The sequence below is a fragment of the Camelus ferus genome, chromosome 22 (genome assembly GCF_009834535.1).
Source record: "Camelus ferus isolate YT-003-E chromosome 22, BCGSAC_Cfer_1.0, whole genome shotgun sequence".
NCBI lineage: Eukaryota > Metazoa > Chordata > Mammalia > Artiodactyla > Camelidae > Camelus > Camelus ferus.
The window spans coordinates 20582225-20597259 of record NC_045717.1 but is presented as its reverse complement, the minus strand read 5'-3'; the positions used below and the strand labels follow the sequence as shown (position 1 = coordinate 20597259).

Below are 15035 nucleotides of genomic sequence, written 5' to 3'. Positions count from 1 at the left end.
GCAGCCCTGTCTGCCGACGAGCTGAGAGATGGAAACTCCACATCACCTTCTGGAAATTCAGGGCAAGGCGGGTGCTTCGTGAATAATTTACCCCCTTCCAGTTTCCACTCAAAGCCCCAGCCTTGGCCTCAGGCCTCTGGCTTCTTCCCCAGAACCTTGGGGTGAGGGGAAGGGATCCCCCCCAACATCTCTCTCCCTGTCTCATCTGTTTCCTCCCCCATCTGTCTCCTCTCCCCTATTTGCCGCCCCTCCCCAGCTGTCTCCCCTCCCACATTTGCTTCCCCCTCAGTTGATCTCCCCCTATTTGCCTCTCCTCTCCTATCAGTCTCCCCCCTCCTCTTCCCGTTCCTGTCTCCCCCTCCCCATCGTTGTCTTCTATCTGCCTCCTTTTCCCCAGCTTTGTCTCTGCCATCAGTTGTCTCCTTCATAAGTTTCCATCTTTCTCCTTGCTCTGTTCCTATCCCATTTCTCTCTCCCCATCTCCCCCACGTCTCTCCTTCTCTGTCTCTCAGACTCTCTCTCCCTTCGGTCAGCCCGTCTCCTTGACTTAGGAGGTTTCTTCTCCCTCTGCTGCCAATGCGGGAAGCTGGGGGGGGGGCTATGAGTGGGGGGCCAAGGGGCCCAGTGTTGGGGGCCCCAGACCAGGCCCGGAGCCCAGCCTGGCAGCCTGTCTCGGATCTGGGACGACCATTTCCTCTTTCAGCCCGGGAGGCCACTCGGGTTACGTATGAGTTCAGGACATTACGAACTGGGAGAAGGAGACTGCTCCCTGAAAGTGTGTCTGCTGGTCTGGGAGGCCTTCCTACAAGTCGGAGACCCTAGTCTGGTGGGGACTCTACGTGAGTTGTGAGTCACTTTGTACCTGTGAGAAACAATTGCATGGCTATTTCCTTCCCTGCAGGACTTGACCTGTGTGAGGAGAGACCATGTGTGGGAGATAATGGAAACTTGCACTGGGTGGCCAGCGGATGTCGGGGGCTTGCTGTGTAGCTGATCTGTGTCTCTGCGCTTGCCAGTGTGTGACCACGTGTACCTGGGTGTGTATGTGTCTGACGCACAGACAACACTCAACACACAGGGTATTTTCCTTTAAGTCGTGGTATGCGTGTGGGTGACCACATTTTGAATACACAGTTGCTGCCCAAATTTGTGCTGTGTTTGCAGTTGTGTCTTTATATGTGCCTGTGCCAGGCAAATCCACGGACACGCACATGCACACACACACATACACACAGAGTCCATCTGTCTTTGCTCTGTGCAGTGGTTTGCAAGTTTCATCGGTATCTGTATGTGTCTTTGTGTTGCACTGTCACATGTCCACAGGTCAGGTGTGTGTGACTGTTGTGGTTCACATGTGCAACTTCTGGAGCCATGTTTCTTGGGCTAATTCCAATTGTCGATCCTTTCTTTGGCTGTGTGACCACAGGCAAGTTCCTCACCCTCTCTGAGGCTCAGTTCTTCCTGCTGTAAAATGTGGCTACATACAGAAGGCAGCTCAGGTTGTGAGGGTTAAACGAGATACAAAATGGAGAGTTTAGAGTCAGGCCTGACGGGCAGCAGGTGCCTCTGATGTTTGCTATTGTTGTGTGTGTGTGTGTGTGTGTGTGTGTGTGTGTGTGTGTGTGTGTGAGATCCCCCCCAGCCTCCCAGGGCCTCCAGCCTCCCACGCTCTGTGCTTCACTGTGGGGGGAACGTCCAGGGCACTGAACTGTATTATCAGGCTCTGGTGGCCTGGGCAGGGGGGTCTGGCAATTCTGCCTCAGTTCTCACGTGGGAAATGCTAAATATTTACAGTGGGATCTCCTGGGCTCAGCATCACAGCTCTAGTCCCGGCTCTGGGTGGCCAGGGGTGGTTACCAAGACTCCTCCCTCCTGCTCTCCCCCTGGCTTCTCTTTCCCCACTTCAGAGGCCCCCACTGGACCCCCGGCTCCTCCTTGGACGTCTTGTCCCTGCTACGGGCCTTGCTGAACTCAGGGTCTTGGTCGTGAGAGGTGAGAGTGCAGGAGGGTGGGAGGGCAGGTAGAGGCTGAATCTGTTGGGAAACCTGGGTCTTGTTTTGGCTGGGGGGCTCCCCAGACCTCCTCCTCCTTATCCCAGGCTGAGATCCTGGAAGGCAGAGGATGTTTCCCAGGGGTTTGGTCCACCCCTGCTCTGGAGGGGCTGGTGTCTTTGAAGAGGGGGAAGGAGAGGACCCTGCTCTGCTTTTGGGAGCTAGAGCTTGGTGTATGAATGTAGTAGTGAGTATACCTTTTTCCAGCTCAGAATCCCCCATGGCTCCCACATGACACAGAAGAAAACCCCAGATCCTCCTGGAGGACCCCAAGGCCCTGAACACTTTGCTCCCATCACCTCCCTGTCCCCACCTCCTGTTCTTCCCCTCACTCATTCCCTTCCAGCCTCACAGGCCTCCGTGCTATTCCATGGCATACCAAGTTAGTTCCCACCTCAAGGCCTTTGTATTCGCTGTTCCCTCTGCCTGAATGCTCTTCCCCTTCTCCCTCTTCCTTCAGGTCTTTGCTCAGGCGTCATCTTCTCAGTGAGGTCTGACTCCTGTTATTTACAGTGCACCCCCAACCCAGGTCTCTACCCTCTCACCTACCCACCATCTGTTTTCCCAAGCAGGATGTCAGCTCCATGAGGGCAAGGGTTTTGTCTGTGTTGGTTGCAGCTGGGTCCTCATTGCCTGGAACAGCTTTTGGCACCCAACAAGGGACTTAAGGAGTGCCCGTTGAGTGTGTGAATGAGGCAATGTGTGTGACGATGAAGCCAGCAGGACACACGTCTGTGTGGGTTTGGACATGGTGGGACATGGTGCAGATAGGGCTAACATGGACACACGGAATGTCTTCTGAATGTTGGCACGTGCACTCAGGAGGGATGTGCTTCCCCATCTTGAGAGACTGCAAGTGTGTGAACACCAGGAATGAAGATAATGGGGGCTGATGTGTGGACACTGCAGGGCTGGGGGGTAGGTGGCCACAAGTACACACTTTTGAACGAAGACACTTGTATGAGCTCAGCTGTGGGAGACAGGGAACACCTGGGTGGGGGTGCAGCCGACGTGGGGCATGTGGATGTTTGGGGGGGTGGAATGTGTGTATGGCATCAGGCTGTTTTAGGCACTGGGGACAGAGCAGTGAACAAAACCCAGACGAGGCCTCTGGGAGCTGATATTTTGGTGGAGGAATTCAGATCATAAACAATGGCAAATAAATGACACCACTGCAGAGTGATAAATGCTTAAATGAAAAAGACGGCTCCTGATAGGGAGTGCTGGGGAGGGGCAACTAAATGGGGTCGTTAGGGAGGGCTTCTGAGAGGGGGCTTCTGAGAGGAGACAGCTCAGTGGATACCTGAACAAGCAGAGAGAGGGAGCCATGTTAAAATTTGGGGATAAATATTCCAGGCTGAGAAAACAGCAAGTGCAAAGGCCCTGAGGCCACAGGGAGACTTGTGTGTTTGAGGAACAAGGAGGGGGCCACAGTGCCTAAAGCAAGGAGGGTGAGTGGGAGGAGGTGAGGGCGGGGAGGGGACTGGGCAGAGCTACCAGGGCCTTGTGGGCTACAGGAAGGACTTAGGCTTTTCCTCTCAGCAAGGTGGAAGCCTCAGAGGTCCTGAGCAGAGAAGGGACGTGACCTGACTTGCGTGTTCACAGGCGTCCTCTGGCCGTCGTGGGAGAAACAGAACAGAAGTTGACGACCGAAGACTGGTGATCTGGGAGGCAGCTGCTGTAAGGAAATCCAGATGGTGTCTTGAGCTGGGATCCTGGGACTAGGCGAGCATGGGGGGAATTGGAGGAATTCAGGATCTAAACACAAGAGCTGACAGGGCTGGCTGATGGGTTGGATCTGCCGCGAATAAAGAGGATACATGGATGACTCAGGGGTTTTGGTTTGAGGACATGGGAGATGGGGTATCCACTACTAGACTCAGTGAGATTTTTCCCTGATCCCCCTCCCGCTCATTTTCCCATGGCTTCTGCTTCAGCCTCCTTGAGGTTCCTTTAATACGTCAGGCCTGATCCGACCTCAGGGCCTTTGCATTTTCTGTTCCCCCTGCTAGGGACCTCTTTTCTCTCAGACACCCCCATGGTTTCCTCCCTCACCTCCTTCAGGTCTTTGTTCCAAACTGTCACCTCCTCCAGTTCCTCCCTTCTCTCCAAATGCCCTTGCACATAACCCTAAATCTCTTTTACTGTTATCTTTCGCATGTACGGCCGTCTAATACAGTCTATTAATTCTAACTCTATTTTGTTCCTTGCTCACCAGGACCAGGATTTTTGTGTTTTGTTCCCAACTGTATTCCCTGTGCCTAGAACTGAGGCCAGCATACAGTAAGCACTCAATGAATGCTTGCTGAATGAATGCACGAGACATACTGTCTGGCAGGGCGCGTGGACATACTGTCCAGCAGTGGCGAGGCCAGGGCTGGATCCTATTGGGGTGTCGCCAGCCTCGGGGCAGAGAAAGGGATGGAGGCGGCCGTGTGTGGACGGACCCAGATTCACGCAAGTGTACACATGTGCATTCCCAAGTGGGAGCAGATGGGTTTGGCCCGGCCTGAGGGTCGCTGGCCTGAGGGTCGCGGGTCGAGCCTGGGTTCCCGGGGCCCCCGCTCCTTCTCGCTCATCCTCTGTCTGCAGGTCCGCCATGTGGGCGCCCAGGCTGCGCACGCTGCAGCTGCTGCTCCTGCTGGGCGCGTCGTGGGCGCGCGCGGCCGCCCCGCGCTGCACCTACACCTTTGTGCTGCCCTCGCAGAAGTTCACGGGCGCTGTGTGCTGGAGCGGGCCGGCGGCCGCGCGCCCGGCGCCGGAAGCCGCCAACGCCAGCGAAGTGGCGGCGCTGCGCGTGCGCGTGAGCCGCCACGAGGAACTGCTGCGCGAACTTCAGAGGCTGGCGACGGCCGATGGCGCCGTGGCCGGCGAGGTGCGCGCGCTGCGCAAGGAAAGCCGCGGCTTGAGCGCGCGCCTGGGCCAGCTGCGCGCGCAGCTGCAGCACGAGGCGGGCCCGGGGGCGGGGCCCGGCCCGGGGGCGGAGCCCGCCGCTGCGCTGGCGCTGCTCGGGGAGCGCGTGCTTAACGCGTCCGCCGAGGCGCAGCGCGCCGCCGCTCGCTTTCACCAGCTGGACGTCAAGTTCCGCGAGCTGGCGCAACTTGTCAGCCAGCAGAGTGGCCTCATCGCCCGCCTGGAGCGCCTGTGCCCGGGGGGTGCGGGCGGGCAGCAGCAGGTAACTGCAAAACTACTCCCCTCTCCAAACCATAGTCATTTCTTGTGAGCATCGTCTGTAAGATAGGCCTCCTGAAACCCCACGATCTCTTATCTGTAGTTCCAGAATACAAAAAAACTCCAAAAAACGAATCCCTACTTCTCCCCCATAACTCATTTGGGTCAAAACGCGACTGGTGGCTACTTAAAGTCTTTACTCATCCACCTAATATATGAGATACTCATAGGATCCTGTAATCAAGCATATTACTCTGTGGTTAAAGATCAAAGACAGTAGGGGATGTTACATAATATACATGTAGACCCTGTTGTTACTATTTCTAACTCCTGCCATATTATTCTGAATTCTAGAGTTATGTCTGGCCTTTGATTTTGAATAAGAGATTGTTGCTCTGTGATGGTAGCTACCTTACAGGGCTGTTGGGAGGATTGAGAAAGTTAATACTAAATGTTGGAGGTACTCATATCATTATCTCTACTCTACAGAAAAGTTCGGAGGCACAGATCCATTAAGCTATGAACCCCAGAGCAGGAGTAAGCCCAGCTCTGTTTCTTCTTGACAGCTGGAATTATGCTTATGGGGAGGATCTATCCATGCCCCTGACTCATCTCCTTCCCGTCTGGGTGCTGGGAGATATAGGAGCCCAGAGCCTCTTGGGCTGATGGTTAGTGCAGTCACATCCAACTCTCTTGGTTACTCCAGGTCCTGCCACCACCCCTGGTGCCTGTGGTTCCAGTCAGTCTGGTGGGTGGCACCAGTGATACCAGCCGGAGGCTAAACCCAGCCCCAGAGCCCCAGAGAGACCAGACCCTGAGACAGCAGGGGCCCTTGGCCTCTCCCATGCCCTCAGGGCACCCTGCTGTCCCTACCAAGCCAGCGGGTAAGACAAGGGCTGGGCTGTTGCGGGTGTGAGGAGCCAGGAGATTTCCAGTGCAGCATGAATAAAGGGAAATACAAGTCAGGACTTTAATGTCAGATTTCTCTCAGGATGAGGAGACTGGAGGAAATGATGCTTTTATTCTGATGATGGAACAGGGAGATATGGCTCTTATTCTGATAAAGACCAAAATTCTTATTATGGTGTGAAAACAGGAGGGTTAGTCTTATTTTGATGAAGGGATAGGGAATTTAGGACTGCTACTTTGGTGAGAATTTGAGGGGGTTCAGAGTGTCGTGTTCAGGACCTCTATTCTGGTGAGGAGACCACAGAACAGAGATTTAAGAATCCCAGTCTCCACATTTGCTTTAGTGAGAAAAGAGTGACAGAGTCTTATTTAGGGAAGTAAATGGGTGTTGTGGCTCTTATTTTGGTGAGGGAATAGAAGAGGCAGGACTGCTCTTCTGGTGAGGGGACCAGTGAGAATCAGGACTCTTACTCCATAAGGGGTTGATTGGTTCAGGCTGTGCCTCTCCCATATCCCTGTGCCCACAGGCCCATGGCGGGATTGTGCAGAGGCTCGCCAGGCAGGCCATGGACAGAGCGGAGTATATGAGCTGCAACTGGGCAGGCATATGGTGTCAGCATGGTGCGAGCAACAGCTGGAGGGTGGAGGCTGGACTGTGATCCAGAGGCGGCAGGATGGCTCCGTTAACTTCTTCACTACCTGGCAACACTACAAGGTGGGCACAGGTGGGTGGGGCAGGACTGGGCAGGGGAGGGGACCTGCTCCCAACTTTCTGACTTTCCTGCCCTGCCAGGTGGGCTTTGGGCAGCCTGACGGGGAATACTGGCTGGGCCTTGAACCTGTGCATCAGCTGACTAGTCGTGGGGACCATGAGCTACTGGTGCTACTTGAGGACTGGGGAGGCCGTGGGGCACGTGCCCACTATGATGGTTTCTCCCTGGAGCCTGAAAGTGACCACTACCGCCTACGGCTTGGCCAGTACCACGGAGATGCTGGAGACTCTCTTTCCTGGCACAATGACAAGCCTTTCAGCACCGTGGATAGGGACCGAGACTCCTATTCTGGTAAGGAGCTCTTAATTCTGGTGGGGTAGGGGGATAGGGAGTTCCTAGTGAGGGAATGAAATGGGGTGGGATAAGACTTCCCTCTGGTAGGGATCAGGGTGAGCAAGAGAACAGAGGACAGGACTCTTATTCTGGTGAGGGGATGGGAAGTTCTGATTCCTTGTCTGATAAGGCAGTAAAAGAGTTAGGACTTCTGCCTTGGTGAAAGGTGGCAGGGTGGGTGGGTGGGAGCTGAGAGCTAGGACTTGTATTCTAGAAAGGAAGTAGAGTATGTTGTTTTTGCTGATAAAGGAATGAGAGGTAAAGCTCCTACTCTGCAGAAAGGGTAGGGAAAATGTGACTTGTACTTTGGTAAGGGGATAAGGAAGGAATTAAGGTTATTACTCTGAAGAAGAAAGTGAGGAATGCCTGGCAAAAGCCTTATAATAGTGAGGTGCTTGTAGAGGCTTTTATTCTGGTGAGAAGACATTAACTCTTTCTCTCTTCAGGTAACTGTGCCCTGTACCAGCGGGGAGGCTGGTGGTACCATGCCTGTGCCCACTCCAACCTAAATGGTGTGTGGCATCGTGGTGGCCACTACCGTAGCCGCTACCAGGACGGCGTCTACTGGGCCGAGTTTCGTGGTGGGGCTTACTCGCTCAAGAAGGCTGCCATGCTGATCCGGCCCCTGAAGCTGTGACTGTCTGTCCATTTGTCCCCCAGGCCCCAGGGGATGTTTGTCAGCAAGAGCCAAAGTTGTCCTGGCCACATCTCCTTCGTAGCTTAGTGGGGACCATGTCCCACAGACCTCTTCCTGTTGTAGATCTGTTCCCCAGGGCCCTGAAAACAGGACCCAGGAATCCCCCTGCCAATATCTCAGACCCAGATGGCTCCTCAAGGGTACTTAGATCTCGGTTTGAGCTCATATTTTATAACAACACAAAATATCCACAGACCGTGTCTGGTTTGCATCTGCACCTGGCTGGTGTCACTCCCCATGCCCGCCCTCCTCCTCCTCTTCCTCCTCCTCCTCCTTCAGGTCCTCCAGAATGAGGTTGTCCAGGTCTTCCACGAGGCCCCCCTGGCTCAAGCAGGTGGCCACAGTGGAGCCACTGCTGATGTGGGGGTTGCTGGGGTGCAGGACTTTGGGCAGGTGGTTCTGCTTCCGGCTCTTGGGGTGTGCACAGGACGTCCCAGGCACGTGGGGCTCTGGGGAGGGAGAGGGTCTGAGGTCTTGGGGCTTGATGCTACATGAGCCTCTAGGGGCAAGGAAGCTGAGAACATCGGGAGCTCTGGGGAGGGGAGGGGCTGAGGCCGCAGGCTATGCGGCCAGAGCTATAGGAAATTCAGAGGTGAAAGTCACAGGTGTTGAAGCCACAGGAGACCCGGGACATGGACATCACCTGAGATTATAGAAGACAAAAAAGGAACCAAGAACACAGACCACAGGGGCAGAGGCCACAGGACACTGGGGTGTGGGCCACCGGAGCGAAAGCACAGGGCCTTACAGGCAAGACCACGGAAAGTGGCTGATGCTATGGGAGGTGGGTGTTAAGGAGGGGTCAGGGTCCTGAGTGACCTGGAGGTAAGGAGACTGGAGAGCCATGGAAGACGTGGAAGGAGGGACCAATGTGGTGGGAGATGAAAGGGTCTCCGGAACTGAGGCCTTAGGAGGTATGTGGAAGGGGCAGGCAGAGACCGTGGTCCTTAAAGCCCCAGACGTGGACATCTGAGGAGTCAAGGCCAAGTAGACTGCCCAGGGTTGGGGGAGGCCATGGGGATGTGACAGGTCCTCACCTCGCCGATTGTAGCAGTCCTCAGCCGAGCAGGAGTGGGTATGGGTGCTGCGGCGATCCATGTCCCGGTCCCAGCGCGGAGGGAGGATCCGTGTCGGATATACGGGGAAGCCACACCCGTAGCAGGGGGACGGGGACCCCATCTGTGCCCAGCCCCTGGGAGTGGGCAGGGCCGTGAGGGTCCAAAGTCCAGTGGGGCCGGAGTGGGGCCAGGGCAGGGGAAGGCAGGGCTGGGGTGGGGCAGGGCCAACAGGGGCTGGTCAGCACCCTCACCGGAAGTTGTGCCGACATTTCGGGCAGTGGAACTCAGCCACACCCCACATCTTGTCACATGGCACTGGCTCGTAGCGTTTCCGGCATTTCCTGCATCGCGACACCTTGGGGTGTGGAGAGGGAGCGGGATGGCTGTCAGAGGTGAGCACTAATAGCTTGTTGGCCACCGTGAGAAGATTTGCACTTCATAAATTGGCAAACACTATATATCTGGGATTGCCCCTGCTGCACAAGAGCTTGTTACTAAACATTTGCCAGAAGCACACCACTGGTTAGGGGTTCGGAAGTCAGATTTGGGGATCAGGTTTGACTTCTGTGGTAGCTGTCAAACTGTGTAGTCAGAGGTCAGGCTCTGGGGTAAGAGTTGAGCTGCTCAAGTTCATGTTTAGAAGTTCAGCTCACTGGGTCAGGGTTGGGGGTGGTCTGAGATCAAGGTTGAGCTCTGAGGTTGGAGGCCAGGGGTTGGGCTCTTGGAGGCTGATGTTCTTAGGTCAAAGGTTCAGAACCTGAGGATGGGGGTTGGGAGTGGCGTGGGAACAGAATCAAGGTCAGGGGTTGGGTTATCACCTCCTTCCGCTGGGGCACTCGGCGCCACCAGACATGGTCACAGGAGGAGCAGGCGAACTGCCGGTCCACAGCAGGGATGAGGTCTTCCTGGGCACGTTGGAACATGCGTAGATTGGCTTCCGTCAGTGGCAGCAGAGAGGTTGCCACCGCCTGCAGAATGGGGTAGGTGGGGACAAATCTTGGTCAGCCCTTCCCTCCCCTTCCTGCCCCTACAATGTATTTCCTCCTCACATACGGACATCACCATGGATGTCCTCCCTGCTCCACCTCCATATCCCACACCCTGGACTCACCTGAATGTCCCGGTCTTGTTTCATGTCCTCCGGGGGGTCCTGGGTGGAGACACCAGGGGCAGAAACTGGGGATGTGGCTCATGCCGCTTTCCTGGGGGTGGGGCTTCTGGCCAGGGATGCAGGGTTCTGGCCACACGTGAGAGTAGAGTGTCCCTAACTCAGGAGGAGCTGATTGAGCAGCATCCACTTAGTAAGGACAAGATGTGTGGGCTCAACTGTCCTTATAGTTACCCTGAGAGGTGGGCACAACTGTTATCCCCATTGCTCAAATGGGGAAACTGAGGCCCAGAGCTGGGAGAGGGCTTGACTGAGATCACCCTGAGTGAGCGTGGTGGAGCAGGCTTGGACCCCATGCTCCCTTCCTGCTGGCAAATGCTGCACACTTGTTGACACTGTGACAGGTCACCTGTTGGGGCCATGCTGCTTTAAGCTAAGTGATTAGGCTCTGGATTCAGATAAATACAGGTTGGAACCCTTGCTCCATAACTTCCAGCTGTGGGGGCACGGTCAATCCACTCCCCCTGGGTCCCTAATCTCAGAGCCCAGGCTCTGCTTCTAGGTGGCCTGGGTTCAAATCCCAGCCACCACCTCCGTTCTGCATGAACCTGGTCGAATGACTTCATCACCCTGTGTCTCAGGTTCTTTGTCTGCAAAATGGACATGATAAATAATAGGACCTGTCTCATGGGGTCACTGTGGCAATGAATTTAGTCAACAGGTAAAATTCCTGGAGTCCTGCCACAGGGGAAGTGCTCAATCAATGATGCTTTTTGCTATTTTTTTTTATCATACTTATATGTATAAATATAAATATATAAATGTTAAGAGTATAAGACATACTTTATTATATGCTTTCACAACGCTATGCTGGGTCTTTCAGAAATCCAGTGCACCAGCCACCAAAACCATCTAAGGGGCAAAGTGGCTGTGTTGTACCTATGCCACAAAGCCTTTCATTCATTCATTCATTCATTCATTCATTCACATGGGCTCCGCTCCTCAACCTCGGGCTCATCCTAGCCTATCTGCAGGTTCCTTCGCTGATGCCACCCTTATTTCCAGGAAGATCCTTTCCAACTCCATCCCTCCCCAGGGATCACTCCTTCCTAGTCTTGAAGAACTTGGTGCTGCCTCCTCCAAGAAGCCTTCCCTGACCTCTATGGCTCCTCTATAATGACATTAATCATGATTCATTTCATTACCTAGTTTCATGTCCCTCTCCTCCATTGAATACAATCAGCACCTAATGAGCACCTACTGTTTGCAGGCTCCCTGGCAGGACACATGGCTGAGAGGTGAATAAATAAATGAGGCTGGACCATAAGTTGTAGACTGACAGTGCACAGAAGGGGCTCATCATGGAGAAGCCTGACCCTTCTGTTCTCCCTCCCCTTACCACGTCCTTTGAGAGGAGGGGGGCAGTTTACCTGGGCATCCAGGTCATTACTCAGTTCCTGTCCATCTTTCTGCTTCACCCCTAGTGGGGAGAGTAAGTGTAAGTGAAGGGCCCTTGAAAGATCTTGTGGGAGTTGCAGGGCCCCCAGAGCCCTGATGCAGACCGCCCCCCAAAAAGATGATCTCATCTTCTCTTCTTACCCTCAGCGCAGACTACACCCCCTCCGCGCTCCCCGGAGGAACCCCCACCAGGCCCGGAACCCATGCCTGCTCACCGTACACGATGGAGCGCCCCACTCCCGTGTGGTCGCTGTCAAATTTCCTCATCAGAGTCCCCGCCTTCTTGGCGGATACCTTCCCATGAAACTTCTCCCGGAGGCGCCGAACGCTCTTTTCCAGCTGGGGTGGGGACAGGTGGTCTCCGACGGGGGAAGGAGTGGAGGGATTGCCCCTCCCCCATCCTTAGGCATCCTTTTTCCGGCCTGAACTTGACCCTCGGTTTTGGCCTCCGCTCCCCCCCCCCATCCCTCTACTGCATTTCCTGGAAAAAGCCAAAGTCCCTACAGGGCATTGGGGGCGGGAGCGGACTGAGGTGAGCGTCCGAGGCTAAGGAAGGAGGCCAGCCAGGTAACCCCTAGCCTCTGACCCTTGACCCAGCAGCCCCGCTTTTCCTCGAGGAGGCCGCATTTCGCTCTGGGGGATGTGGCCGTCACTCTCCTTTCCGAAGCGGGGAGTGCCAGCCCGGGGGAAGGTCTGGGCTTCAGATGGAGTCCCCAGGAACTGCGAAGCCCCCTCCCCGTCCCTGGCTCCTCCCCCGCGTCTCTCGCGGGTCCCCGGCCCAGTTGTTGCATCTCCTACCTCCACACCTTCCTGAGACATGGTGGCGGCGCGCAGGTCCCCGCGAGGGTCCGCACTGCGCGCTCGGAGACCCCCTACCTGGGCGCGCCCGTCGGTCCAGCAGCCGCGCAAGGCAGGGGGCGGGGCCTCTGGGCCGGCTCCGCCCTTCCTTTCCGGCCCTCCGTTTCGCTTTCGATTATTGGAAAGAGGGGGACGGGGCGCGCTGGCTCCGCCCCGGCTCCGCCTCTGCTCTTGCGCCCCAAACCCAGGCGGGCGCCCCGGGTCTGCACCCTGCGGCGGAGCGCGCGGACCTCGGGCGGGGGAGGCGGCGCGGCCTCTGCAGTCGGTCACATGTCCCCACGCTGCGCGGGGTCCGCGTCTTCACGTCCCTCGTGGGGGCGGGGCCGCATTGGAAGGCCGCCGCGAGTCTCCGCGCCCCCGCTAGCTCGCGCTCCCCCAGTTCATCGCTCTGTCTCCTCCCCTCCCCCAGGAATCAGGCGCTAATTAGGACTTGAGCCCCTTCCTCGCTTTGGGTCCCTTTTCTGGCTACGTCCCCTCTCTGAACCTCAGTTTACTCCTCTGTAAGATGGGGATGATGGTAGTGGCTGTGTGTGTGTGTGTGTGTGTGTGTGTGTGTGTGTGTGTTCGCGCGCGCCAGGATTCAAGACCCCTGGTAGAGCACTCTGTAGCCCCTGACTGAAGACACTCAACTAGTCACTGGGCCACCTACTATGTGCAAGATTTGAAGGGGCAGGCAGCTGGGGGGAAGAAGGAGGTGCTGGTTAAAAATACAGATTCCTGGTCCCTAGTAGTCTTGAAGAATCGGGTTGTCTAGGGGTTCCGGGGAATTTGCGCTGTAAATAGGAAAGTTGAGAACCTGGGGGGTGGGCCAGGACAATTCTAACCCAGTAGGAGAGAGGGGCTGGCGGAACCCTGAGGAGGGGCTCTGGTCCAGCCTGGCAGCGGCAGAGATGACTTCTTGGAGGACTTCTGGAATTTTGAGGTCTCAGCTAGGTGAAAAATGGACTAGGGGAAGAAAGCAGCTAGCTGTGCAAAGACCCCAGAATCAAGAAAGTCCAGCGCTTTAGGCCAAGGGGTCTCAACCTCAACACTACTGGCAATTTGGGCTGGATGGTTCTGTGTGGTGAGGGCCTGCCCTGTGTTGTAGGGTTGAGCAGCAGTCCTGGCCTCAACCCATTAGATGCCAGTGGCACCCTTGCCCCAGTGGTGACAACTGAAAATGTCTTCAGATATTGCCAAATGTCCTCTGGGGGACAAAATTGTGTTAGGATAAATGACTCTGAAAATTAGTTTTGAATGTGCACCTCTATCAGTAAAAATGTTGAAGCTTCACCCCCAGATGGATATTTGTTGATAAATTATATACACATACAGTCATACCAGTAGATTCCGTAGATCATTTTATGGTACTGTATTTATTACAGAAAGATACTCCTTAGCAAACTAAAGGAGAATAAAAATATAAATGTTCCAATGTTTTCTACTTGAACCCCAAAGTTTTGTTTGTGGGGTCTATGCACCCCTCTCCGGAGCCTACTCTATGAGCAAATGTGAACAGTTCACGGTTCTTTGCGGCTGAGTGGTGGGATTTCAGTCAGGGATGGGGGCCTGTAGGCTGCACAGAGGACCTGCGATTTTATCCTGAGGGAGGTGAGGGGGCGTGGAGAAGCTCTCCCGTTATAGTTGCCAATGACTACTTACCCAATGGAGGGGAGGTCACAGCTATGTCCCATCCCTTGGTCAGGGTGGGCATAGAGCTGGCAGGAGACAGGTGGGAGTCTCATCTCGCCCTGACACAAATCAGGTCTGCTAGATTCTCATCGTAATGGCCACCATAGTGAGAGCTTACTCTGTGCCAGGCACTTTTCCAGGCACTGTGCACACAGCATCAAATAAAGCAAAGATCCCAGCCCTCATAGAGCTACTAGCATTCTCATGGCGGGGAGACAGACAAGAAACAAGTATGGAATAGGATAGGAGATAATAAGAACCAGGAAGAAAAATGAACTGAGGCAAAGGGATGGGTAAAGGGAGTCTAGGGAAGGCTGCAGGAAGTAACACTGGAGGGGAGACCTGAAGGATATGGGGGAAGAGTTCCAGGTAGATGTGGGAGCATCAAACTGTTGTTACCAGGTATAGTAGTTCTCTGTTGCTGCATAACAAATTATCCCAAAACTTAGTGACTTAAAACATTATTAGTATTTCATACAGTTCTTGAGGGTCAGGAATCTGGGAATGGCTTTGCTGGTCTTTCTGGCTCAGGGTCTCTATAAGGTTGTAGTCAAACTGTTGACTGGAGCTGCAGTCATCTGAAAGTATGACTGGGGCTGGATGAGCTTGTTCCAAGGTGGCTCACTCACATGGCTGACAGGTGGGTGCTGGCTGTTGGCAGGATGCCCCATTTCCTCCCTACTTGGGCTGCTTGAGCTAGATACTACCAACTTGGCAGCTGGCCTCCCCAGAGTAAATGAGCCAACAGAAGGAAAGCCAGGTGGAAGCTATATCTTTTCATGACCTAGCCTTGAAAGTCACACAGCATCATCACTTCTGTTGCCACAACCTGTATGTTAAAATCGAGTCACTAGATCCAGCCCCTTGTGTTTAGGGAGCAGGAAATAAAGGCTTTGCCCTCTCTCCCCTCCTACCCTCTAATCTCCTGCTGGAGCCTCTCACTGGCTG

The 15035-nt window shown here is 54.9% G+C and overlaps 2 protein-coding genes across 5 annotated transcripts; one reads left to right on the top strand and one right to left on the bottom strand.

The window, feature by feature from the left end:
- Positions 1-520: 520 nt before the first annotated feature.
- Positions 521-8134, top strand: ANGPTL6 (angiopoietin like 6). Of its 4 annotated transcripts, XM_032465586.1 has the most exons (8): positions 751-846; positions 1908-1992; positions 3657-3731; positions 4644-5226; positions 5929-6106; positions 6659-6846; positions 6925-7195; positions 7684-8134. In XM_032465586.1, the coding sequence occupies exons 4-8, from the start codon at positions 4651-4653 to the stop codon at positions 7872-7874; spliced, it is 1404 nt and encodes a 467-aa protein (XP_032321477.1). In that variant the 5' UTR covers positions 751-846; positions 1908-1992; positions 3657-3731; positions 4644-4650; the 3' UTR covers positions 7875-8134. The 4 variants fall into 4 exon arrangements, with proteins under 4 accessions (XP_032321480.1, XP_032321479.1, XP_032321477.1 ...); XM_032465589.1 differs by lacking the exon at positions 1908-1992 and having other exon boundaries at positions 521-839; XM_032465588.1 differs by lacking the exon at positions 1908-1992 and having other exon boundaries at positions 735-846.
- Positions 7619-12684, bottom strand: SHFL (shiftless antiviral inhibitor of ribosomal frameshifting). Its single transcript, XM_032465592.1, has 8 exons — positions 12357-12684; positions 11774-11897; positions 11531-11580; positions 10104-10142; positions 9811-9960; positions 9244-9347; positions 8972-9126; positions 7619-8383 (listed from the first exon to the last, which is right to left on the bottom strand). The coding sequence occupies exons 1-8, from the start codon at positions 12375-12377 to the stop codon at positions 8163-8165; spliced, it is 864 nt and encodes a 287-aa protein (XP_032321483.1). The 5' UTR covers positions 12378-12684; the 3' UTR covers positions 7619-8162.
- Positions 12685-15035: the final 2351 nt, after the last annotated feature.